Source organism: Lactuca serriola, chromosome 2, assembly GCF_051521515.1.
Source record: "Lactuca serriola cultivar US96UC23 chromosome 2, Lser_US96UC23_V15, whole genome shotgun sequence".
Lineage (NCBI taxonomy): Eukaryota > Viridiplantae > Streptophyta > Magnoliopsida > Asterales > Asteraceae > Lactuca > Lactuca serriola.
The window spans coordinates 188,505,699-188,531,516 of record NC_136409.1 but is presented as its reverse complement, the minus strand read 5'-3'; the positions used below and the strand labels follow the sequence as shown (position 1 = coordinate 188,531,516).

The following is a 25,818-nucleotide window of genomic DNA, read 5'->3' as shown; positions in this document are numbered from 1 at the left end:
AACACCTATTTTTCTTGCACGCCGTGAATTTTTTTTCGATTTTATACCTATTTTTCATACACCGACAATGCCTAATATGAATTCCTACGTCCGTCCTTACGAACCCAATGATAATCAATGAATCCAAATATGGCCCAAAAATCCATAAACCCCTAATGAAACCAACGTTACCTTGACATCACTGACTATACCCAAAGTCTTGCAATAGGCCCATAACTAATTTTCCTCTTCAATGAGACTTTAGCCAGCTACCAGTTTGGTACCTAACCCGGTTCATATATATGTACCAAATCACTAGCCAGCTGGATTGCACTTTTCTCAGGAAAAGAGCCGTTGGAGAACGGGGCTTCTTTCGCCCGACCCGCAACACCTTACCCGAATAATTAGGCGGTTTGAAGCATCAGCTTCTAGCGATTCTTGCCGTTGAATTTGGGAAAATCTCTTGTCTGTTCAATCGTCGCTTCCATAATCATTTAAGCACATCGATGATGATGGTGGATAATCATTTGCAGACAAAGACACAATTGCAGTCAGAGTTCCAGTACTGGTTTCCAGTTCTTCGCCGATCCGGCCCCGACGATCCCTTCTTTGCTTCTGGAAATATTGAACGTGAACTTCTCGCCAAACAGGTTCCTTTACTCTCCGCTCCTTCGTTTCGTATGTGATTTGATTTCTACGAATTTCCCTATGTGATTTCAAGATTTGAGATGCTAATCTTTATTAGAGGTTACACATGTACCAATGAGAGATCCGACCGGTTTAATTGTCATGTCCAGAATCATTTGTTGCTATTGGAATTCAGACATGACAACCGTGTCACGGATGGCGTAATTGATCAAAAACTAAAAAGTTTGTTTGTGAATTTCTCTTTATGATTTTTAGGTAATCATATAGTTCCCTATGAATATGACATATATTTGATAAAACTGGGAATAAAGTGGTGCAGAGTATGGATTAAATTGGTGATGAATTAAAGAACAATAGAATAGATAGGTGTAAAAATGACAAATGGGTGGAAATTGAAAATGAATTGTTGTTGAAAATGATCGTAAATTGGTGATGAAAAACTACGAGTTGGTGATAAGTTAGTGATGATATTGCTTTAAATATATAAATCCTAAAAGTACACCCTTAATGCAAAAACTACAAGTTGCTAATTCATGCCATAACCCCTATTTTCACAAACTTATGCAATATGCATGGTAGCATAGACCAACAGTTAACTTAGCTTTAATGTGGTTGGTAATTTTTGTATATGCTATCATAACATTTTTAACAACTCATTCAACACCTAGAATTCAAAAGCTGGCAGGGATCTATTTTTATTACTTAATTGTTTGTAATTGCTTTAAATATATAAATCCTAAAAGTACACCCTTAATGCAAAAACTACAAGTTGCTAATTCATGCCATAACCCCTATTTTCACAAACTTATGCAATATGCATGGTAGCATAGACCAACAGTTAACTTAGCTTTAATGTGGTTGGTAATTTTTGTATGTATGAGTGACACATCTCTAAAAAACTTCAATATGTAACATAACATAATGTGTGTTTATTAGTATCCGATAAGTTCCAAGTACATGGTTAGCATGATGTGAAACAGATGGTAGATTTTAACTATTTCTTTCTCATTTTGATACCCAGATCACACTAGATTTAACTGAAGAGGAAAAACAAGAGATTAGAAATTTTGAAGACAAGTACAGGTACTGCCTGACATGACAATTTCAAATTTCATTCCTCTTACACATTCATATATATTATCAAAAATACTACTATAAGGAAAAACATTAACACAAATTTATTTGACCAGAGAGGTGTTGTGTCCAATAGTTGGTTGTGGGGCAACCTTGAAAACATTGACTGAGTTTGAAGATCATTACAATGCACGCCACACATCCTCTTGCTCTGTCTGCTCAAGAGTATACCCCACATCTCGCCTACTCAGCATACACGTGTCCGAGGCACATGATTCCTTCTTTCAAGCAAAAGCAGCACGAGGTTATCCAATGGTAAATATTTCATCTTATTTCATTAAAAAAAAAATCCTCGGATAATAAAGTTTGGTTGTTTTTCCTTTTGAAACAGTATGAATGCCTTGTTGAAGGGTGTGGTGTAAAGCTGAAAAGCTACAAGTCTCGGCATCAACATCTAATGGACAAGCATAAGTTTCCTTCGACATATGAGTTTTTGAAAAAGTCGCATCCCTCAAAAAAAGAAAGGGTGAAGAAATACCAATGTAAACAAAAACATGTGGCAGATGAAGGGGAGGAATCAAGTGCGATGCAAGTGGAAGAAGAGACTCTTGATGGGCTTGTTTCAGGTGTTTCCAAGTTGACTACTTCAGATTCGTCTCCTTCGGTTGTAAGTTTTGGTCGACGCCATACACGTGGGTTGACGTTTCTACCTCGATCTGTTCAACGTGAAACAAAGAAATGAAGGTCAGTAGGGAAATTTATAATCAACTTAAATTTGGTTGCCTTATAGAAAGATTTGTGAGTTTTAGGTTTTTTGTAAGAATATATTATGTGCAATTGTGCATGGATCTTGAGACACTTTTGAGTGTACCTAAATTGGGGTAGAATCCAATTCCATGAAAAGTTGGATGGAATCCAGTCGGTGGTTATAATAGTGAAAATGTGGATTTTTTTTATAGATTGCTTATAGTGTTTCTTTTGTAGGGTTGTGTTTTATATGACTATATCACAATGTTAGGTGATTGTTACGAAAACATTGTGCACATATTGTTGATGATGATTTTAGTATCACTTGTATCATTTTGGTGTACTTGGAATTTATATACTGCCAAATGGCTTGTCTCTCAAACAATGATCTAGTACAAGTTGAGTTTGATCCACATACCGACCCCATGAACGACCAAGGGAACAAGACTTCTTCCCACACAGATCCATAAACGATTCAAGACAAGCCTAGCGATCTAGGGAACAAGGCTCTGTGTCCCACATATAGACTCATGCAAGCCAAACATTTGGGGAGGAGGAGGAGGAGGAGGGGGGGCACACCTTGTGGTAGTCATGCTAAGGAACTGACTTGGTTAGCATAGGAGAATGCTAATACCCATATTTGGGACTGTCCTGGTCAGTTTCGTTGACTGGTTTCTAACTTGCATGATCTTGGAATTGACTTGGTCTTGTTATGTTTGACTAGCTTTGGTTTGGGATTGACTTAATCTTGGTATGTTTGGAACCGACTTGGTTAGTTTGGAGCTAATTTGTTTGGTAAAACTGACTTGTAAGTTTAACTGTGACTTGTAAGTTTAATGAAGAAGTAATTGATTCTAACTTTCGAAAATAGTTATTCTAGTTATTGTTATCCATTTTTATAAGTATCATGAGCATAAATTGACTTGTTATACTTCTCGTTTTAACTCTCCCAAGATTACAAACAATAAAATACGAACACTTGTTTAATTTTGTGCTTATAAATTTAAGTTTTTTGTTGTAAGATTATCCTAAGAATTTATTTGCGGATTACCATGCATAATGAGTAAATAGATTTTCAGGAATGTGATTGCATGATCTTACACCTATCCAAGCAGCACAAAAATATTACATCCTGAACTAAAAGTTTGAGGATGGGTAACGACTAATGACTTGGGTTAACGGTCACAACTGGAATTTGGGTTAATGGTCACAATTGGGTCTGAACCGCTCTTGATTATTAAAGGCTATATTTTTAAATAGTGTTTACAAAATTGTTTTGAATAAGTCAAGATATTTTAACTTCTAAAATTAGAGATTTTGACAATTTAGTTTTGTAAGAAGTAAATAGAGCTTTTTTTTTTTTTAAATAGCTCTAATTGATTTCATGAAACCTAATGCACATAAGTTTTTTTAACTAATAAAAAGGATTGAATATCATTGAAAATCAGAAAATTATATTTGTATTATATAAAAAATAAAAAATAATAATAAAAACAACACAAGTTTGCGGACTTAGGGGGTGTCTGGCTTAGCTTTTTAGAGGCCAAAAGTTATTTTCCAAAAAGTTACAAAAAGTCAGGTTTTCTTGACTTTTCCAAAAAGTTGATTTTTTTTATCCAAAATTCAAAAGTTGCTTTTAAAAGTCTTTATCAAACATCTTTTGGCTTTGATCTTTTACTAAAAGTTCTTTTGGCATATGAAAAGCTAAGCCAAACACCCCCTTAGGACAGGAGAAGTTTTTTTAACTAATAAAAATGATTGAATATCATTGAATACCCCTAAGGTCCTAGCCGATTCTGATTCTGATTTGATTTTCGGTTAAAAAGCTAATCCTTATTTGTACATCTCAAATGAGTCATAAATATCTATTAAAAAGGTAGTATAGAAAATCAACATGTGTTTGTACTTTTTACATTCGATACATTTGGTTTTCTCGTAGCAGAAGCGGTGGAGCTCATCAATAGAATCCAACAGGTCATGCATTCTAATGTCATATCTCTTAGATCCACAAATATTGTTTTCAAAAGAATTGGTTTATCATCCAGAAAGGGCTAGCAGCGCAGTTTGTTGCCCGTTTGCCTTCAATCGATATGTATTGAACTTTTATTATATGTTAATATAATATATGATTTTTTAGAAAAAAAGGTAGTATAGTTTACTTATTGATTATACCTTTCTTAGGCAATATTTGTATAATTTTTTTGATTTCGAATTAGAAATTTTAAACACCTCTATTGAATATTGATTATAAAATAAAAGACATTATAACGGAAACATTACGTAAACGATACGGCATCGTATCTCGCAGATACAAACTAAACACTAAACAGAGAACAAGTTAGAAGTCGTCAACGTGCTGACTGTACAGTATTATCCATCGTGGCATTGCCAGCAAGGAAAGGATGACGAAACTCCATCCACGTTCAGCCTACCTAAAAGAAAAAAAGTAAACAACTAAAATAACGAATTACAAAAAGGTGTCTAACTATTAGAAATTGGCAATTTTGATCCTTGTCTTTTTGATTTTGTAGCTTTAGAGTGGAAAGCAAATAAACCATATAATTCGTTTACCCCATAAGACCAATCTCTAAAAATCTTTTAGTAGGAGTACCATAACATCCTATCACCTAATCATATATTTTCTATTTTTAGAATTTTAGAGACTTTAATAAACTAATACTTTTCATGTCCTATCATGTTATATTAAGGTAAAATGATCCAAAAATTCAAAGTAATTTAATATAAAAATTATTTTGGAAAAAAAGTAGGATATTTTTTTTGATTTTTCATACAACTGAACGTATCTCTTATTTTATCTTTAAGAAAATAAATTATTTTATGTTAATCTATTTAATTGTTTGTTAAATGTTAAGTGACGAACTTACAATACACAAGAATATTACGTTGCTAATGTTTTGGAATGACTATGGGCACGATAAAATATTAATTTGAAGGCTCAAAGCTCATGTTATACGAACTTGGATCAAATTGATTAGAGAATCTCAACAAAACCACCAAAAAAAAACCTCAAGGGACCATTATGTATATGTAAAACAATAAGGGCCATTTTTGTAATTATTGAGATAATAAGGTGAGCGAATTGTTTTTTGGTTCAACGCGTATAACCCTTGCTCTCGTCTTCTTATTTCTTCCGCATCTCCATTCAAATCCCTAATTCTCTTTCCAGATCTGATATTTCTCTCGATCTATTGATAATGGATGCTTTGGATTCAGTCTTCGAGCCATTGAGAGAGTTCTCAAAGGATAGCTACCGTCTAGTCAAGAGATGCCACAAACCTGATCGTAAAGGTACGCGCTACTACTACTCAATTACACTTTGATCGACTCATTTCAATTTCAGATCTTGGTTTCGTGTTGTCGGTTCCAATATTATTTCTCTCTTTTACAGAATTCTCGAAGGTAGCGGTTCGTACGGCGATTGGTTTCGTGGTGATGGGATTTGTTGGGTTCTTCGTTAAGCTCATCTTCATCCCTATCAACAACATAATTGTCGGATCTGTTTAGAGGTGAATTCATTTCTTTCTGCTTTATTTACATTTACAACAGAGTTATTTTGACTTGATAGTTAAGTGTGGATTTGATCTGTTCACGCAGTCGATCTTTTTAATCTCTTTAATCTTAGAATTTACCAATCCATTTAAGTTGGTTACACGCTTAAGGTATTGGTCATTTAGCTTGATCTGCTATGGTTCTTGCAAACTTCACCTAGATATGTTGCTCTGCAATGAAATTGAACATGCATCTCATTGGATCAGAAACACGTATTCACACTTGTTAGGAGATTGAAGCGTATGTATAAAACGGAAGCAAGCTAGTTGACATCAAAATGTGAATAATTTCTTTTGCAAGTAGGGTTGGGCAGTCTGTTGGTAGATTTTTAAGATTTTCTTTTTATCAAAATAGCACAGATACAGTCAAGACAGATGCTAGGAGTAGATAGGCCTTGTCTCAATGTCCATTACATGAGCATTTTCATGAATCTGCGATGTGCATCTTATATTGGTTGAGTGACATCATTACATATCTGCAGCTAAAGAAGTTTTGTTGACAAATGAATCTGCATCACAATTTTGGCTAACATGTGCATTTTTTTGGGCTATTCAGGTCATACAATCATGAAGGGATGGATGGAGGACGTTTAGCTGTGTGGAAAATGGTTTTACATCGAGAAGTATGATGTATTGTAGGGAACTTTTCTGGTGTTATGTTCAAGTAGAAAGAGATTTGTTTTTTTGATACTTTAAAATCTTTAATGTGGAACCTTATATACTAGTTTTTACATCATCTGCTTTTTGTTTTACTTGTTTGCATCATTTTTTTTTCACTTCTCGCCTTGTGCAACCTGTCCCCAAATGTGCCAATGCTGATTGTTGATGGTTGTTCATGTTGTATGCTCAATCTGTGGAAATTTCATTTAAAATGGTGATGGTGGTGGAACATGATGATTATATAAAATAAAGTAAAAAGAATGATTTCAGGTTTTTGTAAAGTCAATTATATATAAAAAGTTCACTTCGACATAACATGTACAACTGTTGCCATGTAAATGCCACATCACCCACTGATCTATAAAATGGTGAGATTTACATGAAAAAATATGTACCAACTTCTTGTGGTACAATCAAACGAATGCAAACCAGTTATAGTTGGTGGGTATAACCTATATATGTCTTCATGATTGCTTTCACAAAAAGTGAAAGAAAGATTGTATAAAATAGAAGAAAGACTGCATAAAACAAGCTGTAAGCTTTCTTTTTAACATGTAGGCTAATAAATAGTAGAACTTTTTAACATGTAGGCAAATAAAGAGTAGAAGCTTAATATGGTTCGAAGTAGGGAAAAACTTAAGAGTGCTTTACAGGCACCATTTTCACAGAAAATAATACACATACAAAAAAATCAGTACTTGTAAACTGTGATACAGACCTCGTCCAAATATTTATCATCCCTCATGAAACATGATTACATTGTGAATTCTAAATCAGCAATCAACATTGGCATCGGCAGTGGCAGTGGCAGTGGCAGTGGCAGTAACAGTTCCTTTAGCTGAAGCCAGCACCAACAGAGGTTGGACAGCAGTCCCTTCCCGAAGCTCTTTTCTTGCTTTCCTGCGTTCACGCTGTAGCCTGAACGATTCTCTCTTCCTATTTCTGTAACTGTTTGGATTTTCTGGCTGCACTTCACGCGGGTAAACACTCACCTGCACACACACACACACACACACACAAATTTTATCAAATGAAAGCACACAGCTGAAATGGGGTTTGAGAAATTACAAGTATTTCACCTTTTTCCTATCAGGTCCAAATTTCTCAAACTTCACCAATCCATCAATTAGAGAGAAAATGGTGTGATCTTTGCCAATCCCAACATTCTTCCCTGGATGCACCTGGACAAGAAACCAAAAACTCTTAATGAAGGCTTCAACTCAAGTCTTTTAGGGGCTAGACTAGAGTGGCTAACAAATCTTTAGTGATCTACCCCGGACAAAAATTATAGTTGGTTACCAGAATTAGCATTAACACAATACTAATTGTACAAAACATCAAGATAATGGTCAGTTAGCTGTAGAGTAATACAAGTATCTTCTGTCAGCTTTAAGATACTTAACCTCAAACAAGAAGACTCCATCTCCATAGAACTATACAAGATAACACACACGATTAATTAATACCAACCATAAATGATAAACAGTTTGGCATGTTCACCATTTCTAAACATCTAATGCATGCCAATAAGTTTATACTCATCCAAACACACATACTGTGAGATTTCAATAAAAGGTTCCCAAAACACAAAGTATTCAACTACATCCAGCCACTCAACTCAACCGACTATAATAGGCTCATATCCAGATGTCCCGCTTGTCATTGACTTCACAAATAGCTTTTTAGCTCAAATTGCTCCAACAGCTCTTTGTGAATTGTCATCACATAAGGAAATATGATTCAGTTTACCCTATGAGAGACAGGGTCCCTGATTCAATATAAGGGCATAAAGAAATATGATTCAGTTATAGTTGCCCGCCTAGTTCCGGATGGAAGAGGGAACATATATTCTGTTTTACACATCAAATCTCATACATTATTCATATGATTCAGGTCCAACTGAACTGTTAAAACACATGTTGGTTTTTTAGCACAAACTGAGTGATGATTGAGCAAAAGAAATCCTTCCTTTGTACTAATGGCTGGTTTCATGCGTGCGTATATATACTTGATTTAGGGCTTACATCTACGAGAAAAAACTACATCAATTTCACACAATTTCAAAGCAATCTCATGTAAACGAAGCTCGTATATATACCTTTGTTCCGCGTTGTCGAATAATGATTGAGCCAGGCTTCGCAAGTTGGTCTCCGTAAATCTTAACACCAAGCCTCTGACCTTTTGAATCACGACCGTTCTTTGTACTTCCAGCTCCTTTTTTGTGCGCATTCTGTATCGTCAATGGGGTTCTTATCGGGAGCGAAATTGAAATCTTACGAGCAGTGGGAACCGATCCAAAATCTCCTTTGAAGAAGGAAGATGAAGAACTTGAACCAAACGAAAGTCCTCTAAAAGCTCCAACCAAATTAAAACTAAGCGCTGTCGCCGCAGCCATCGCTCTGCAAAAAGGAACAACATTTCAAAACTCAAATTACACATACATATGATAGATAGATTTAGGTTTGTTGTTCTTACTCGACGAGAAGTGAAGAACGTTTGCCTTCAGTGAAGGATAGGATTGGGAGAAGACGAAAGTTATAACTAGCAGTCGGACTAGAGTAAGGGGTATGTATCTTATCTTTTGTATGTGCGTTCATGGAGTCATTTTCTAGGAAATCTTGTGGATAAATTACCTGATCTTGCCACGTTCGCTGGTCTACGCTAAAACGGAAGACCAGCTTACACCAGATTCCTATAAAAAAAATACTATTAGCAAAGGGGTTCATGTCACAGCAACCTACTTTCGTTGGCAAAAAGAAAAATGAAAATCTTTAAAAAAAATCACTAAATCTTCGATTAACCCCACTTACCATTTTATTTTCTTAGAACTATTTTTTTTCTCCACTAATATGCACGAATGGTTCATGTTAGCTGAAAATTATCATTTTTGTCCAAAAAAAATTTAATAGTATCAGAGGTCTAAATTTTTCATTTTGTCGTGAGTTTGGTCCAATTTGGTTTTAACTCTTTTATAATGACAATTTTGTCATTGATATTTTCTTTTTCAGTTTTTTTTTATAAAACACACACACACTCTCTCTCTCTCATACACACATCCATCTTCTTCTTCTTCCTCAAGAACACCCAAGAATATCTTCCGCCCACCACCGTTCGACCACTGTCCGCCACCACCACAATTTGTCACCTCCATCTCCACCTAAATCAGATCAGATGAACACACACACACACAAAATCAGATCAGATGAACACACACATACACACACAAAAATGAAATCTGATGAACACACACAGATCAACACAAACATCCATCGACTTTTCAACATATTCAACACAAACACACACACAAATACAAGTTCGAACAAGACCAACGAGAGATTAAACACACATACACACAAACGCCACAACAGATTTGAAAAGCTAGGGTTTTAAAAAACTAGAAGGACAGCTGTTGAGTTCAGCGCCAATTCGTCTATGTAAAATTTGAGAAAGGGTTTGTAAAGAGATGGTAGTTGCCAAACCTCAGTCGGTTAGGTTGAGTTCAGCGTCACCACTACTAGGGTTTTAGCTCGCCACCATTACAAACCCTAACTTGTTACAGATTCGTTTCAGAGATGGTGGCAGCAAGGAGAAACGCGATGGCTGGATAGATCTATATTAAGAACAACGACGAGGGGGGACAAGTCTAAACTCTAGTCGTCACCGCCTTCGGCCCCATACTAGATCTTGATTCGTTATCACTGTTAACGATGACCGGGTCATAGAGTTTCACGTCAGGGCTTGGCAACGCTAGGGATTCCTTTAACGTGAGGATGGGGAGGAGATCTGAGACCCATGACTCGATCTGATTTCGTCTTCTTGAATATGTTCATCAGAAAACCCTTCATCATATATGATTATGTGTATGTGTTCTTGAGTGTGTGTGTTTGAAGAATAAACCTAAAAAGTATGGAGTGTTTGTGTATATGTTCATGAATATGAATATGTGTTCTTAAATTTCATTTCTTAAGTGTGTTTGTATTTGCAGAGAGAGAGAGAAGGGGGGGGGGAGAGTGAGAGAGTATTTTCTTTTTCTTTTTTCTTTTTAATTTTTGTAATAAAAAAACTGAAAAGAAAATATCAAGGGCAAAATCGTCATTATAAAATAGTTAAAACCAAATTGGACCAAACTCGCAACAAAATGAAAAGTGTAGACCTCTAGTGTTAGTCCAACCCTTTTTGAACCAAAGTGGCAATTTTCAGCCCACCATAGGGACTATTTGTGCATTTTTGTTTTTTTTTAATCCCTTACTTTTAATAATTTAATATAGATAAGGTATAAAAATAATTTTTATTTTTTTAAATATATTATCTAAATTATTTAAATCATACAAATATTATAATTATTTTATTTATTTATCAATAATTTTTTATTTAAAATTATCTTTTTACGTTTTATTAGAATAAATATCTTTAATGTTGTTTTTTATTTTGAAATTTCGTTCATTTTTTTAAACTTTTTGATTTTTCATTCATTTATATTGTTTAATCATAATTTTTTTCACCCAACAATTCTTCATTGTTGCATAACACTTCTACCTAAAGTACAAAAAAAGTCATGGAATTTTTCATGGGTTGGTTCCAATATAAAATTTGTCATCAGAAGTGAGTTGGTTTATGTCTAATCTAGGAAGGGAGTATAAGGAATGTGTCAAGTGGTTGTTACGCTACTTGAAATGTACTAATGAGGCTACCTTATGCTTCAGAATGAAATGTTGGCTTTAGAACGTTTGCTTATGCTGATTTGAGGGTTGTATGGATTAGGAAAGAACACAATCGGTTATGCGTTAACATCCGTAAGTATCGATACTAGTTGGATGTTTAGGCTACAGAAGAGTGTTACGTTTTCAACCAAATAAACATAGTACATGGTGAGTGTTACTCTTTTAACCACATAAACAAAGTACATGGTGATTGTAGAAGCAAGCAAAGAGCTTATATGTTTGAATAACTTCACGTCAGAACTTTAGATGCAACATGGAGATTGTGTATAACACTGTAATAACCAAAGTGCAATCAATTTGGCAAAGAATCTAGTGTTTAACAGTTTGACGAAATAGGTTCATATGAGATACTACTTTATCTGAGAACTGGTAAGTGATGAGAGTCTGAATCTGAAGATAATCCTTGGTATGAAGAATCCAGCAAACATGTTTGATAGGGTGATGATTGTGGAGAAGTTGAAGTTGTGTATGGTTTTAAATTCCAAGTGCTTGATGAGAATGCACAAAATTCATGTAACCTAATGTATCAAAAGCCATTTGACAATATCAATAAAAGTATTTCTCTTATTTTCGCCCCTTAACGTAGCTTATCACTCTGATCATGTGAACCATGTAAATTGATTATGTCTTTGTTTTTTCATTTTGAGTTTATGAAACTGTAACTGACATCGTTTATCACATATTGTAGTGCTTAAACCCTAACATAAACCCTCTCCTCTCAACTCGCCAAGAAAATACAAACAACTACAAACCTTCTCATTGCCATAACCAAACCTGACATATGAACAAACAGCAAAAAGTTGAAGTGTAACACTCAAAAATCATGATAAATCTAGGTGAATCTCAACATACCAAACTATCTCCCTCTTCATACACGACCACCAGTAACTTAGTCTCAAATCCCGATACATCTAGGTGGCTCCTAGGTGTATCGAAAATAGAGACTTATGTGCCTCTTCCAAAACTATCTGTCTGATCCCATTAGAAACCGGAACCCATACCCGACCACATCGGGTCAACAATCCCTGACTATCAGTGACATATCTGTCGATCTCACCCCTAATCCTCTCCTATTTCCAATTCTCCTTCTTGACTCCTTCTGTCTGTGCCCCTCTGATCAAATCCAAAAGTGGAGAATCAATAGATATCCTCATACACATGCCCCGAACCAAAGATCCAACCGACTGGCGGCTTAAAGCATATGTGACCATATTTGCATTACCCATATGGTAAAAGATCTCGCAATCATAATCCTTGACCACGTCAAGCCACCTGCGTTGTCTCATGTTCAGGTTCGGATGATCCATAAGATATCGTAAAATCTTATGATCCGTGTAAACGGTACATCAGACCCCGTACAAATAATTTCTAATCTTGAGGGCAAACACCACTGCCCCCAACTCCAGATCATGAGTAGGATATTACGCCTCATGTGGTTTCGGTTGCTGAGAAGCATATGCAATCACTCACCCCCTCTGTATAAGAACCGCCCCGAAACCAGTGATGGATACATCAAAAAAATACCATGAAATCCTCGACACCCTCTAGAAGGGTCAACACGGGGGCCTCACATAACATCCATCGTAGTGTCTCAGACATTGTCTGCTGCTCCAGGCCCCAACGGAAATATATTACCCTTCCTCGTCATACAAGTGAGGGGTACAACAATCTTGGAGAAATCATGGATCAATCTCCGATAATATCCTGCTAAACCCAAGAAACTTCTGATCTCTGGGGGGTCAATACTCCCAAAAGCTCTCAAAGGTTCTCTTCGTGTTGTTCTATGGTCTTGGAATACACATAGATATCATCAATAAAAACAATAAACACTGAAGGCACATTGGTGAGCCCAAATGGCATCACCACGAACTCGTAATGACCATAACAAGTCTGAAATGGGGTCTTCTCCACATCCTCCTCTATAACCCTCACCTGGTGATACCCCGACCTTAGATCGATCTTGGAGAACCAAGATGCACCTTGCAAATGATCAAAGAGGTCGTCAATACGTGGAATAGGATAACAATTCCTCACTGTCAACTTGTTCAACTCCCGATAATCAATGCACATTTGGTGTTAACCATCCTTCTTCTTGACGAATAATATCGATGCTCCCCATGGCGAACTGCTCGGTTAGATGAACTTCTTGCCTAACAGATCCTGAAGCAAAGAGGATAACTCATGCATCTCATGCGGTACCAAACGGTACGGAGCCTTGGCAATCGGAGCCGCAACTGGCACTAAGTCAATCCTGAAGTCAACTTGCCTATCGGGAGACACACTGGGTAACTCCTCCAGAAACACATCAGCAAACTCCTTGACAACCGACACATACAAAATTGATGTCCGCTCCCCAACCCGTTTATCAACCACATAGGCAAAATAACCCATACAACCATGTTGAATGTATTGTCGAGCCCATGGCCGTCGAACAAAAACCTGACCCAATCTTCGTATCCTCTACATAGATAACCAATTCTCCCCCACATGGGGTTTGAACTATTACTCGCTGACCCTCGTAGTCTGTCATAGCACCAAACCTGCTCAACCAATATATTTCTACTACCACGTATACATCCCCCATGGAAATAGGAATCAAACCAATCAGGTAACACAACCCAAAAAACTCCAAGACACAACCCTGATACACTCTGGATGCAGAAATCCCATGTTCGTTTGTGATAGAAACCCATAACAGACACTCCAACTCGCTAAGGGTCATATCAAAATCCCTACTAAAAGACCGAGACAGAAAGGACCGACTCACTCCCGAGTTGAATAACACAAGAGCAGGCAACGAATTCACTAAGTAGGTACCTATTAGAAACATATGCAAAAGCATACCATAAAATAATTAACAGAATGATAAATGTAAGCATACCGGTAACGACGTCTGGCGCCGCCTTAGCTCCTCTGTCGTAAGCTGAACAGCGTGACCTCGAGCACTTAGGGGCTCCGCCATACCCTATCGTCCATTGGTGATCCTCAAAGTAGCTGGCTTTGGAGCCTGCATCGGTCTTCCAGTGAGCAAAGGACAGTTGGCCCTTACATGATCGCCCTGCTCACAGTGATAACAGATCCTAGTGGTCGGTGTGGGAACCTTCTGGCGACAATCCTCTGCATAATGCCTATCCTTGCAACTATTGTGGCACCCAAACATAGATCGACAACAACCCTAATGAACCTAGCCGCATTTGCCACAAGTACGGACCCTCTGACTCCCAGATCTCACTTCAACACCCTTAATCCACTTCACCGCATGTTGCGACTGTGCTGGAGCCTGCCTCTGCTCCCTCGTCTAGAGCTCCAACTCAATATCCCGCCTCCTAGCGGACTCCTGCAACTCCACAAGTGTACCATAGCGTTGAGTTGACACAAAATGGAGGATGTCCGTCTTGAGTATGCTCAAGTAGCGGGTCATTTGATCTTGCTCAGAAGCAGCAAACTCAGGACAAAACAATGCTCTATCAGTGAACATCTTGGTGATCTCCGTCACCGACCTAGTCCCCTGCCTCAAGTCCAAATACTCATGGGTCAATCTCTCCCTCTCAACCAATAGGACATATCTCGTTTGGAACATCTTATAGAATTACTCCCATGAAACAGTAGCCCTCTGCTCCGGACTATAAGAGCTAGTAACCAACCTCCACCAATCCTTCGCCCCCAACCTGAGAAGGTTGAGGGCACAATTGACCTTCTAGTCAGCTGCGTAGGAGCAGGTAAAGAAACACCCCTCAACATCAGATAACTACTTCCTAGCAATGATCGGATTCTGAACCCCATCGAACATCGAGGGCTTCATATTTCCACTAATGATCAAGTGGCCGATGTCTTCACTAAGCCACTATCAACACCCAAGTTTCAATTTCTTCGGTCCAAGCTTCAAGTCATGTCCTACCCTTAGCTTATGGGGTAATATTAAACGAAGTTTAACAATGGTTTATAGTTAAGGGGTTAGTTTGCAAATATGTTTCCTATATATATATATATATATATATATATATATATATATATATATATATATATATATATATATATATATATATATATATATATATATCTTGTACTCTATTATTGAACGTAATGAAAAAAAGATTACCTTAATCAATTAAGGATTTATACCTCGTAATGATTTTTTTTAAATGTTTGGTCTTAAACTGAAAACCTTTCTCTGGTTGTTTTACGACTCAAAGCAAATATTAATTGTTGTTTGTTATCATACGTTTGACGAACAAACATATCATCATTTGGACCTAAACTGTGAAATGGTCCAGGTTCAAGAATCGGATCAGGAAAATCAGGTATGGGAGGCATATCGTAAAAGATGTCTAAAGCTTTTTTTACGTGTGTGAACTCATTTTTTGACCATCCTTCATTTGATTCTTCATCGTCTGACAAAGTTTTGTCACCCAGTCTTCCAAATTCATATAAATTTTCTTTTTCCACCTTATTTACTGCCACAATTTCTTCTAGTGAACACTCTTTAGCATTATCTGATACAATGCTTTCAACATTATATAAAATGTTGTCAACATTGTATACAATGTTGCCAACATTGTATGATACAATCTTGTCAACCGCTTCTATCTATTCGACCCGTCCTTCTGTAACATTTGTGTCCTTGGTTGAATCGAGTTAGGGTTTTGGAAGGTCAAAGGATTGGATTTTTGTGAAAAGGGGGTCCTCACGGCGTGAGGCATGGAGGCTCACAACGTGAGGAGGGCCGCATGAAGATTTCATCTGGGACTGAACTCACGACATGAACAATAAGAGCTCACGACTTGAGGAGCGCTGCAACCCAAGCCCATAAAGTTTTATGGTTTCCCACGTATTTAAGCCCCCTTATCTTGGTTTTAGGGTTCATTTCTCAGGCTCCTCATTCCCCTAACTCAGAAAATCCTGACCCTAATCCATCTTAGTGATTTTGGATTCATTTTAGTTTTTTGGTGGCTAGAAGAAGAATAAGAATAGATTCTAGAGTGTTGGTTCAGCAAGGAGGCTTCATCATCATCATATTGTGCACATTTTGGACCATTGTAAGTATCCAAGATCAAATCTTTATGAGCCTAAATTACTAGATCTAATTTCTAATCTCCTTTTTGCATGTGTATATTGGATTGCATGCTTGGGATCCATAAAGTTGGAAACTTTATGGATCAACGAGTCGTTCTCTATGATTTAGTCTTATAGATATGGAGTGTGGTTGTAATTTATGAATCTTTGTTGAGTTTAGGGCCATTTCTCGTCATTTTGACCTAAGATGGGTTTATGACATGTTTGGGGAATGCATGTCCATCAAGTAATCGTTTTTATTGGCCTTTGGAGTCCTTGATAGCTTGTGGAAGAAGTAGGATTAAAAGCTTAATGGATTAAACTTAAAAGTTGAATTTTTAGCCTCAGACTATTCTCACGACGTGAGACACAAGGTCTCACGATGTGAGAAGCGCTTGGTCCCGTTTCTGGTCATCTGCTTGGGACTCATGACGTAAGAAAGGATTCTCACAACGTGAGGTCAACCTTGTTGACTTTTCTTTGGTTGAGTTGACTATGTTGAGTCGTGATGAGTTGGGATCTGATTGAGTGAGCTCTCACGACGTGACCAAGGCTGGTCACGACGTGATATATGTGGTTTTTGGGCATTTAGGCATTGTTGGGCCCTAGTTCTTTATATGTGGTCCTTTTTGGTGCTTCGTCCCATTTGGAGCTTTGGGTATCTTTTAGGAGTTTGGGCCTCCTTAGATTAGGCCCAAAATGGATTTTGGGCCAATTAGGAAGTTGGGCCTTAGTGGGCTTTTGATGCTATTGGTGAGCCTCGGATTTTGGGTCAAGCGAGGAAAGGGTAAAATGGACTTTTACCCTGAGTGTTCAACAATCGGACTTGAACCCTAGCTTTGGGTTGTGGAACGATTATTAATTTGGTATTATTTGTTGGTGCTAGCGCGCAGGATTTTCCGGGTCGGTAGTCCGAGCTTTTATTTGAGATATTTGGTAGTTTGAGGTGAGTTTTCCTCAATGTACTTTCGGGTCAAAGGCACCAAGACCGGCCCATTGGATTGTTATCCTGGTTTATTGCATGTTGGCATGTTGTAGTGATATGTTAGATCTATATCCTGGTATATAGGATGATGCTATGTTTAGTGATATGTAGGATCCGTTTGATTGTTTGTTGATTGGTTATATGTTATTTGGTTGTTGAGGTTTTATTGTTATGTGCGTGAGCCAACAGGCCGGGGGCAATCCAACCGGAGGGTTGATTGGGCCCGATGGTATTCCATCCCAAGGATGACTGGACCCATTGTATATTGGCATTCCTACCCGATGGTTGATTGGGCATGGGGTATTCCATCTTGATGGTTGATTGGACCAATATGGTATGTGGTGAGACTGGACTGCTTTCTGCGTCAGTTAATATGCATGGGGTATTCCAACCCGATGGTTGATTAGACCCGACATGTTTAGTATTCCAACCTGATGGTTGATTAGACCAAACTGCTTATGATGATAGGGTATTACATCCCGAGGATGAGTAGGCCCATCATAGACATGCCTGGTATTCCATCCTGATGCTGATTGGGCCAGACATGAATGTTTGAGCATGCTATTTTTGTTGTTATCTATTTGTGTGGTAGTATTTTATGGGAATTCACTAAGCTTCGTGCTTACAGTTTTGGTTTATGGTTTCAGGTACCTCAGTGGACAGTGGCAAGGCGAAGACGTGACCGTACACATCCTTGGTTTTACAACTGATTGGCTCTTGGGAGACTCTGATTTTAAATAATGTTTTGAAAATAATAGTTTATAAACACTTTTATTAATAAATGGGTCGCTTTTGAAAGGTTTATATTTATTGAAATAAAAGGGATGTTACACCCTCAAACACCTCCAAATACAAATGCACAATCTTCTTCGTTTCAAACATTACGTTTCTGAGTTGATGAACATTTGTTTCGTCTACCATAGTCATAACTTACCCATGAACCGGGTGTTAAAATGAAAATGATATATTACTATTGAACATATTAGCCTTAGTTTTAACCAAATCAAACATTATTGACGGTCAAAATTAGGCGGAAGTAGTAAACCTAAGTTGTTAAACTTTGGTCTAACTTATGTGTTAATTCCATTACTCAACTAACAAAACCATCCGTACATAAAATAACAAAACTCATATTTTTTCTGGAAAAAAAATTCACCCTAACACTGATCGTTTTTTTAAATAGAACAAAAAATTTATTTTAAATGACAAAAAATCGTCACAGAAGACCAAACAAACACATTCCGTAGAGAGGTTAACCAATCTGTGGAGACCTCGTCAATATGCTAGGTGGAGGCTTTAATAATATGTTAAACCAAACACTCCGCGAAGGTAGCTCTGCAGAGCCCTCTGCAGTTCGTATAAAATGTCTAAAAATCGTATAAAATCATTCATTTCGAGATGATTTTATGATTCCGCAGAGCCCGTAAAGTGCCCTCTGCGGAAGCTATGTCTATACCCAAAATTTTGTTTTTTTGTGACTAAATTTATAAATCCCCCCCCCCCTCCTCAAAAAAAAATGTCTATAGCCAGTATCTTCCCAACAAGTATTCATATTGATTGCATTTTGTTCAAGGTTTGTATCTTTTGAAGGAAAATTGAAAATTGGTAATGGATTCCATGAGGACTGAGGCATCAAAAAATCATAGAATAAGAAAGCCAACGAAGGAAAGAAGGAAAATTGAAAATTGGTAATGGATTACATGAGGACTGATGCATCAAAAAAACATAAAATAAGAAAGCCAATGAGGTCGTGAAGACTAATGCATCAAAAAATCATCAAGCCAGTAACAAGAGTTAGGGCTATAATAATCCTCCCATTGGTGAACCTGGCTTGTAAAATTGAAGAACATAAATCCTTATAAGCAATACAAAATCCTATCAGCAAGAAGAGAAACTCTACCAAAAATTGTCGAGCATTAAAAACTACTTACCTTGAAAAACTTCATAATCGAGTTTGTAGCTCCGTGCTTTGTGGTGGTGTCGATTACTACAAAACGAAGGAAGAAGAAGAAAGTGAAAGAGTTACTTGTCCATAGGATACAATATATTCTTGCAATTTTGAATAAAAGGTGTTATGCTCGACCTAAATAATTTTATAATTAATAACAAAAACTTGGTTAAAAAATATTTTAAAATATATATTTGGACAAATATAATATTTTGCTGTTTATTTAGTATATATATATATATATATATATATATATATATATATATATATATATATATATATATATATATATATATATATATATATTCTAAGGTTATGTTTTCTTATAATTACATAAAAATGATTGTAATACATCAATGACTTTGTCTATGTTTTATACGACAAATAGGTTTGTTTCAACAATAATATTTGTAGAAGAGAGATCCCCTTAAACGAAATACCTTGAAAACCTGATCACATTAATTAAAATTACATTGCAATTTGCTTTCCTTTTTGTTGATTATCTAAAACTTGTATTGTGATGACAAAGTTATGGCCTCGTGATAAGGCCATAATCGTGAAGTAAAGTTACTTGAATTGTGTTGTTGTTCATATTAAAAAATGTGTTAGTGGTTTATCATAGTTACTACCTATCATAATCGTCAAGTAAAGTTACTTGAATTGTGTTGTTCATATTAAAAAATGTGTTGGTGGTTTATCACAGTCTAGAATCAAGAATTATTGAGTTAGATATGTGAAAACTAAAAATAAATGTCGAGAGTGGGATTTGAACCCACGCCCTTTCGGACCAGAACCTTAATCTGGCGCCTTAGACCAACTCGGCCATCTCGACCTGATGTTATGAGTTACACCAATGATATAAATAAATATTTACAAAACATTTAAATTGCTTATTATTTTCCTTATCTTGTCACTTTGTCAGCCTTGAAATATACGATTTCATGAATAAAAAACGAAGATTTTACTAAGCACTTTGCCACTTGTCGTGCAAATGTTTATAATCTTATCCCTATATCAAAAGTTATTGGCAAGAACTAATATATTAGTCGCAACAAGTTGACGATGAGATTATAACTAGTAACTAGTTCATATATAAAGTAACAGATATACCAACAAAATGCCTATATAAATTTTTTTTGTAAAAGACACAATTCATTAACGTAAATTGATTAAACACACTAATTATACAACTTGTTACACCTAAATTGATAATACAAAGACAAAACAACAATTTTTTGTAAAGGTTTTATGACATCAGTAGAAACCCTAATTTAGAAATCATCATCCATCTTGAAAACATGGGAATCCCCATTGCCATTGAGATTAGACATGACAGATGCCTTCTGGTATTCGCCGACCCTCTTCTCGAAGAAATTGGTCTTACCCTGCAATGAAATCAGTTCCATCCAATCAAATGGGTTCTGAACATTGTACATCTTCCCGTATCCCAAAGCACCAATCAATCGATCTGCTACAAACTCGATATATGTGCTCATAAGATCGGCGTTCATCCCCACCAACCCACACGGCAATGCTTCACAGACGAATTCCCTCTCAATCTCTACAGCATCAGCCACGATTGCCTTCACTCGCTCTTCACTCAGCTTCATCTTCAACAGGCTGTAAAGCAAGCACGCGAAGTCACAGTGCAAACCCTCGTCTCGCGAGATCAATTCGTTCGAGAATGTTAGCCCTGGCATAAGCCCTCGTTTTTTGAGCCAGAATATGGCGCAGAAACTGCCGGAGAAGAAGATACCTTCGACGCAAGCGAAAGCGATGATCCGTTCTGCGAAGGTTTCAGATCCATCGATCCATCTGAGGGCCCATTTAGCTTTCTTCTGGATGCAAGGGATGGTATCGATTGCGCGAAACAGCCTACTCTTCTCGTTGGAGTCTTTGATGTATGATTCGAGAAGCAGACTGTACATCTCGGAGTGGATGTTCTCGATTGCGATCTGGAATCCGTAGAAGGCACGCGCCTCCGCAACTTGGACCTCTTTCATGAACCGTCCGGCGAGGTTTTCCAATACGATTCCATCGGAGGCGGCGAAGAATGCGAGGACGTGAGTGATGAAGTACCTCTCGCCATCGCTTAGGTTGTCCCACTGACGCTGGTCCTGTGACAAATCAACCTCCTCCGCCGTCCAAAATGAAGCTTCTGCTTTTTTGTACATTTCCCAGATCTGAGGGTATTGGATTGGGAACATACAGAATCTATCTGGGTTTGGAGCAAGAAGAGGCTCTTCAGGGATGGAAGGCATCTTTTCGTCTTTAATGGAAACTGTAAGAAGAAGATTATGAGTTGATGAGATTATGTGAATGAGAGAAGGGTTCAAAGGTGCTTATAATGGAAGTTTTGGGGGGGATGTTTGAATGGAAAGCGGGTGATTTTGAAATTTGGTGGAGAATCTTGCGGGAGATAGAAACTACTTAAAAAACATGAAAACGGATATCAAAGTTTCAATTTTAAAACTCTAGAAATTTAAGCGGGAGTTCCAAATTTTAGCTCGTTTTTATCAGATGTCGACTACTTCAAATTGGAACAGGCGTGTGTCTAACTTTAACCATGTATATCATTTCTGGACTAATAATGGTTAAACCTCTCAGAACAGGTGACACCCATCTTTTAGGTGCAAGTGACCTGGAAAGAAAAAAAAGACTTATATGACATTAATTCTATTAGTAAAACTTTTTTTGTGGTCAAATCTAAAATAAATTCATCATTTCTTATTTGAATACAAGATAGGTTAAAGAAAAAACTGCCAAAATAATGGTTTAGCACCATCAATATTATGAATTCTGTAGACTGTAGTACAGCATTTTCATTATTTATGGCCCCTTAAATTTAGTTTATGTCATTTTTATTTTTTATATCATATCAATATGTTTGAAATTAAATTTATATAACTAAATAGAATATATAACTTTTGACTTTTTATATTTACATTATTACAAAACTTTCAAGGGTACGTTTTATATATATTTTGTGGTATAAAATAAAACAAGAGAAAATACTACATACTTATTTTCACTTTATTTTATAGATTTACACAAGAGAATCAATAGCAGTAAAACTTAAATTTACATATATTAACGATTCAAACGATTTTCTATTTTTTATGTTTATGTTTGTAGACATCTTTATTTGGTATTATTTAGGTCTGTAATATATAATTTAACATGTTATTACGATTTATATTAGTAACTAACTAATTAAAATAATAATAATAATAATAATAAATGATTGAAAAAGCTCTTGATTTGATCTTGTAAATTTACAAGTAGATTAAAAAGTTATCACAATAGGGGATATTTTTCAAAAGATTTTTCCACCCAAAACTCCTATTGGCTATTGTGGATTCAATTAGTAGATTCTAAGCTTCACAATTTACAGGTGTACACGGAGTGTTAACTATGCAGTAGATGAAATCGAATCTCTTTCTTCATCACCATCTTCTCCTTCTTCTTCTACCATCCACGGTTGTTTAGGACCCTAAAACCAAATAACATATAAAATATCAGATTAGGCAGAACACAGAAAAGGCACCCTTTTATCAATTCATTATAGTTTTATATTTTACCGTTAAAAAATGTTTCTAATTTTCTGTAGGTTATCTACTTTTGACATGACGGGAAATACAAAAAAAAAAACAACATATTGAGTGTTTTAGGCTTTTAGCTACTAAACTATTTTTTTCGATTTAATTACTGAGCTATAAATTATTATTATTATAGTATTATTTTTAATCAGTAGGCAAAATTAATAAAATAGTTTCTTTTTGATCCTCACAAGTCAAACTTAGCATTGAAAATGTTACCTTCCCTTGACGAATAATTGTCGGGGGAATCTTTATCATATCCACAACAGTGGATGGATTAGCCACTCTAACCCCAGCATCAATTACAAAATTAAGACCCTGCAATAATCATAATTAATAATAATAATAATAACAAAACTATAATTAAAGCAAACATTGACTTATGAGTTTTGGAAAAAACGGGTACCTCCGGTCCGTATGCATCAGCTATTAACACCGGGTCAATTATCCATCGGTTTTCCTCTGGTGACCTCACACTGAAACATTTAACCACTAACATCACTATTTTTTTTATACTTTTTAGATGATTTAAAATGACCATAGTAATAATTAAGGAATGATGAAAAAAGACCTTGTGGAAATAAGAGGTGCACCCATCTTCTCCAATACAGCTTGACATACAGCATCATTAGGTATGCGGACACCCAAATTTTTCCTATATGCGTATTTAGAAGTTGTGGTTCCGTATTTTATACACTGTTTTGGTAATGCTTTGCTTGCAGTTAAGATGAACGTGTACTATTATAACAACATTAACAGAAACAGGAAACCATCAGCCAAAATAGGGAAAATTTCTTTCCTCTTTCCATTTCAAATATTATTGTACACTTTATCTAGATCAAGTAAAGTTATGTGCAATTTTTAACAATAAGTAAAAAAGCATACTTACAGGTCCAGGTAAGCAATGTTTCACAGCTCTGAAAATGTCTGAAATACCATCACTGTTCCCACGAGGGAATCCAGTCGTATATGTATCAATGTCATGGAGGGAACGACACAAAATACTAAATGGCTGCAAGAGTCATCATTTTCACATTAAAAACAAAAAATAATAATACTAATAAATTATTTTACTTCTTTTCACAAGACAAAACATTATTAGAGTACTGAAGCAGAATGAATGAATAAATGGCTTGCCTTTGAAGCTTCAACCTCTTTCAACCTACACCATAAATATACACTTGAGATTTTGACTTTATATTAAGCTTCAACATCTTTTAATATGTACAAATCATCTACCTTCGAAGACGTTCAATGGCATCATGATTAGTCATATCACAAACCATAGCATACCTATTGAAAGCACAAAGAAATAATATAATAAGTGCTACATATATTAAGAAATTGCTGTTAGTGATCAATGCTGTCATAAGTTATTATTGGTGTTGGACTTACACAGTATCTGTGGGAATCACACCAACAGCTCCCTTTTTAAGAAGTTCCACAGCTGAATCCACTTTCCATGTGTCTGCTCCATTAGGATCAACTTCAATGTAGAGCAATCCATCCTCCTGAATATTTTCAACGATATTATAATTAAGGTGAGTTAGCTTCCTACAATTTCCTTCTGCAATCATGAAGAGAGTTTCAGTTTCATTTATCACATGTTTACATCTAAGATTTCTTAAAATGTGGATTCCACAAACCTCATCATGTTAATGGCAAGTGATGATTTAATAAAAATGGAATATACTGCATAAGATAAATGCTTGTCATGTCGAGATTATACTACTGATGGAGAAACCTCGTCATGCTAATAATCAGTGATCATTTGATTTGGTTGTTCATGGTGAAGCAATGATGAACACAGAAAAACATAAAATTTAGGGATTCAATGAACACGATGTGATACAGTTAGTCTCAGGTAACAAACACAGGAAGCCCTTACAAATAATTTTACAATGCATGGAGGTCTATATTAGGGAAATGTAATATATGTTCTCTATGGATTGCTTGTGGTTATGAATGGAGTGATTTACTTTTTCTCCTCTCGAATTTCTCTTACAGTGTTTCCTTTAACCTGATCGTCAATAGCTAATTCTTCATCTTAGCTACAAATAGAGTACTATTACAGACAATTTTATCTGCTATCTTATCTGATTTGGTGGAGTTAAATAGTTAATCGGGTCCAGGTCTCACCCAATATACAGTTGGAGTAAGAATGAGCTGAGAAGAAGGAACAAGTTAGACAAAGGTAACCAGCTTCTCCGGAAGCAACAATTACTACAATGGCTGCACAACTCTCCCGAAAGAGAGTCACTCCGGGGTTACAACTACTATCAAACTGGTTTCTTCAAGTCTAACATATTAGCCTAAGTTGAAAACGTCCAGATTAACCGACGTCGTTTACAACTTCGTAGCGTTGATTATAATACGACAGTACGAGACGGTTCTCGAGTTGAATAATACCTTGAATGAAGTAAGGAAGGGATGGAGAGGATGATTACCTTGGGAAAACGAGGGGTAGCGTACTTGAGGCGTTTAGGGCTTTTCTTAACAACACACGACACAGTGAACCGAGAAACTTTTTGTGATGGTTGGAAGGACACGCGGCTGCTGAATGGACTTAGACACCGCCGGAATGGAAGTGGTGCTGCGGCAGCGCAACAGTTTGCTTTCATTTGCAGCGCCATAGCCAAAACTGTGTTGTGCGAACCAGGCCTTCGGTTTCGTACCAAATACAGGCAGGAATTGCTCGAGTTTGATCGTGACAAACAATTCCTTTTCTCAGAGGTATATCCGAGTATCACATTTGAAAATTATTCACACTATAATATTTTTTTGTTTTAAGTTACTATAATAAATCGTAATATGATTTTATTAACGAGAAAATGAC

General features: G+C 36.4%; 5 protein-coding genes and 1 non-coding gene across 6 annotated transcripts; 2 read left to right on the top strand and 4 right to left on the bottom strand.

The window, feature by feature from the left end:
* Positions 1-318: 318 nt before the first annotated feature.
* On the top strand, positions 319-2,657 carry LOC145087818 (nucleic acid binding / zinc ion binding protein). The gene is made up of 4 exons (XM_079025893.1): positions 319-629; positions 1,649-1,710; positions 1,818-2,016; positions 2,093-2,657. The coding sequence occupies exons 1-4, from the start codon at positions 486-488 to the stop codon at positions 2,441-2,443; spliced, it is 756 nt and encodes a 251-aa protein (XP_078882019.1). The 5' UTR covers positions 319-485; the 3' UTR covers positions 2,444-2,657.
* A 2,914-nt stretch (positions 2,658-5,571) lies between these two features.
* Positions 5,572-6,769, top strand: LOC145087817 (protein transport protein Sec61 subunit gamma-like). Its single transcript, XM_079025892.1, has 3 exons — positions 5,572-5,757; positions 5,858-5,975; positions 6,574-6,769. The coding sequence occupies exons 1-2, from the start codon at positions 5,664-5,666 to the stop codon at positions 5,971-5,973; spliced, it is 210 nt and encodes a 69-aa protein (XP_078882018.1). The 5' UTR covers positions 5,572-5,663; the 3' UTR covers positions 5,974-5,975; positions 6,574-6,769.
* A 533-nt stretch (positions 6,770-7,302) lies between these two features.
* On the bottom strand, positions 7,303-9,311 carry RPL27 (ribosomal protein large subunit 27). Its single transcript, XM_079025891.1, has 4 exons — positions 9,153-9,311; positions 8,776-9,076; positions 7,757-7,858; positions 7,303-7,669 (listed from the first exon to the last, which is right to left on the bottom strand). Exons 1-4 carry the CDS (start codon positions 9,272-9,274, stop codon positions 7,451-7,453), a joined length of 744 nt encoding a protein of 247 aa, XP_078882017.1. The 5' UTR covers positions 9,275-9,311; the 3' UTR covers positions 7,303-7,450.
* A 10,823-nt stretch (positions 9,312-20,134) lies between these two features.
* TRNAL-AAG (transfer RNA leucine (anticodon AAG)) lies at positions 20,135-20,215 on the bottom strand. Its single transcript has one exon. It is a non-coding gene; the product is annotated as a tRNA-Leu (tRNA).
* A 319-nt stretch (positions 20,216-20,534) lies between these two features.
* LOC145087815 (ribonucleoside-diphosphate reductase small chain-like) lies at positions 20,535-21,729 on the bottom strand. Its single transcript, XM_079025890.1, has one exon. The coding sequence runs from the start codon at positions 21,642-21,644 to the stop codon at positions 20,655-20,657; it is 990 nt and encodes a 329-aa protein (XP_078882016.1). The 5' UTR covers positions 21,645-21,729; the 3' UTR covers positions 20,535-20,654.
* Positions 21,730-22,624: 895 nt separating this feature from the next.
* LOC145087814 (DHBP synthase RibB-like alpha/beta domain-containing protein) lies at positions 22,625-25,714 on the bottom strand. Its single transcript, XM_079025889.1, has 9 exons — positions 25,430-25,714; positions 24,378-24,493; positions 24,222-24,275; positions 24,120-24,144; positions 23,872-23,994; positions 23,554-23,720; positions 23,389-23,458; positions 23,202-23,300; positions 22,625-22,876 (listed from the first exon to the last, which is right to left on the bottom strand). The coding sequence occupies exons 1-9, from the start codon at positions 25,613-25,615 to the stop codon at positions 22,796-22,798; spliced, it is 921 nt and encodes a 306-aa protein (XP_078882015.1). The 5' UTR covers positions 25,616-25,714; the 3' UTR covers positions 22,625-22,795.
* Positions 25,715-25,818: the final 104 nt, after the last annotated feature.

Coding starts and splice junctions, on each gene's coding strand:
- LOC145087818 (XM_079025893.1), top strand. CDS start 486: ATGATGATGGTGGATAATCATTTGCAGACAAAGACACAATTGCAGTCA. Junction 630..1,648: donor GTGAACTTCTCGCCAAACAG/GTTCCTTTACTC, acceptor TTTGATACCCAG/ATCACACTAGATTTAACTGA. Junction 2,017..2,092: donor CAGCACGAGGTTATCCAATG/GTAAATATTTCA, acceptor CTTTTGAAACAG/TATGAATGCCTTGTTGAAGG.
- LOC145087817 (XM_079025892.1), top strand. CDS start 5,664: ATGGATGCTTTGGATTCAGTCTTCGAGCCATTGAGAGAGTTCTCAAAG. Junction 5,758..5,857: donor CCACAAACCTGATCGTAAAG/GTACGCGCTACT, acceptor TCTCTTTTACAG/AATTCTCGAAGGTAGCGGTT.
- RPL27 (XM_079025891.1), bottom strand. CDS start 9,274: ATGAACGCACATACAAAAGATAAGATACATACCCCTTACTCTAGTCCG. Junction 9,077..9,152: donor CGTTCTTCACTTCTCGTCGA/GTAAGAACAACA, acceptor TCCTTTTTGCAG/AGCGATGGCTGCGGCGACAG. Junction 7,670..7,756: donor TTGGACCTGATAGGAAAAAG/GTGAAATACTTG, acceptor GTGTGTGTGCAG/GTGAGTGTTTACCCGCGTGA.
- LOC145087815 (XM_079025890.1), bottom strand. CDS start 21,644: ATGCCTTCCATCCCTGAAGAGCCTCTTCTTGCTCCAAACCCAGATAGA.
- LOC145087814 (XM_079025889.1), bottom strand. CDS start 25,615: ATGGCGCTGCAAATGAAAGCAAACTGTTGCGCTGCCGCAGCACCACTT. Junction 24,494..25,429: donor CTACCCCTCGTTTTCCCAAG/GTAATCATCCTC, acceptor GAAAATATTCAG/GAGGATGGATTGCTCTACAT. Junction 22,877..23,201: donor CAATTATTCGTCAAGGGAAG/GTAACATTTTCA, acceptor ATTTGGTTTTAG/GGTCCTAAACAACCGTGGAT.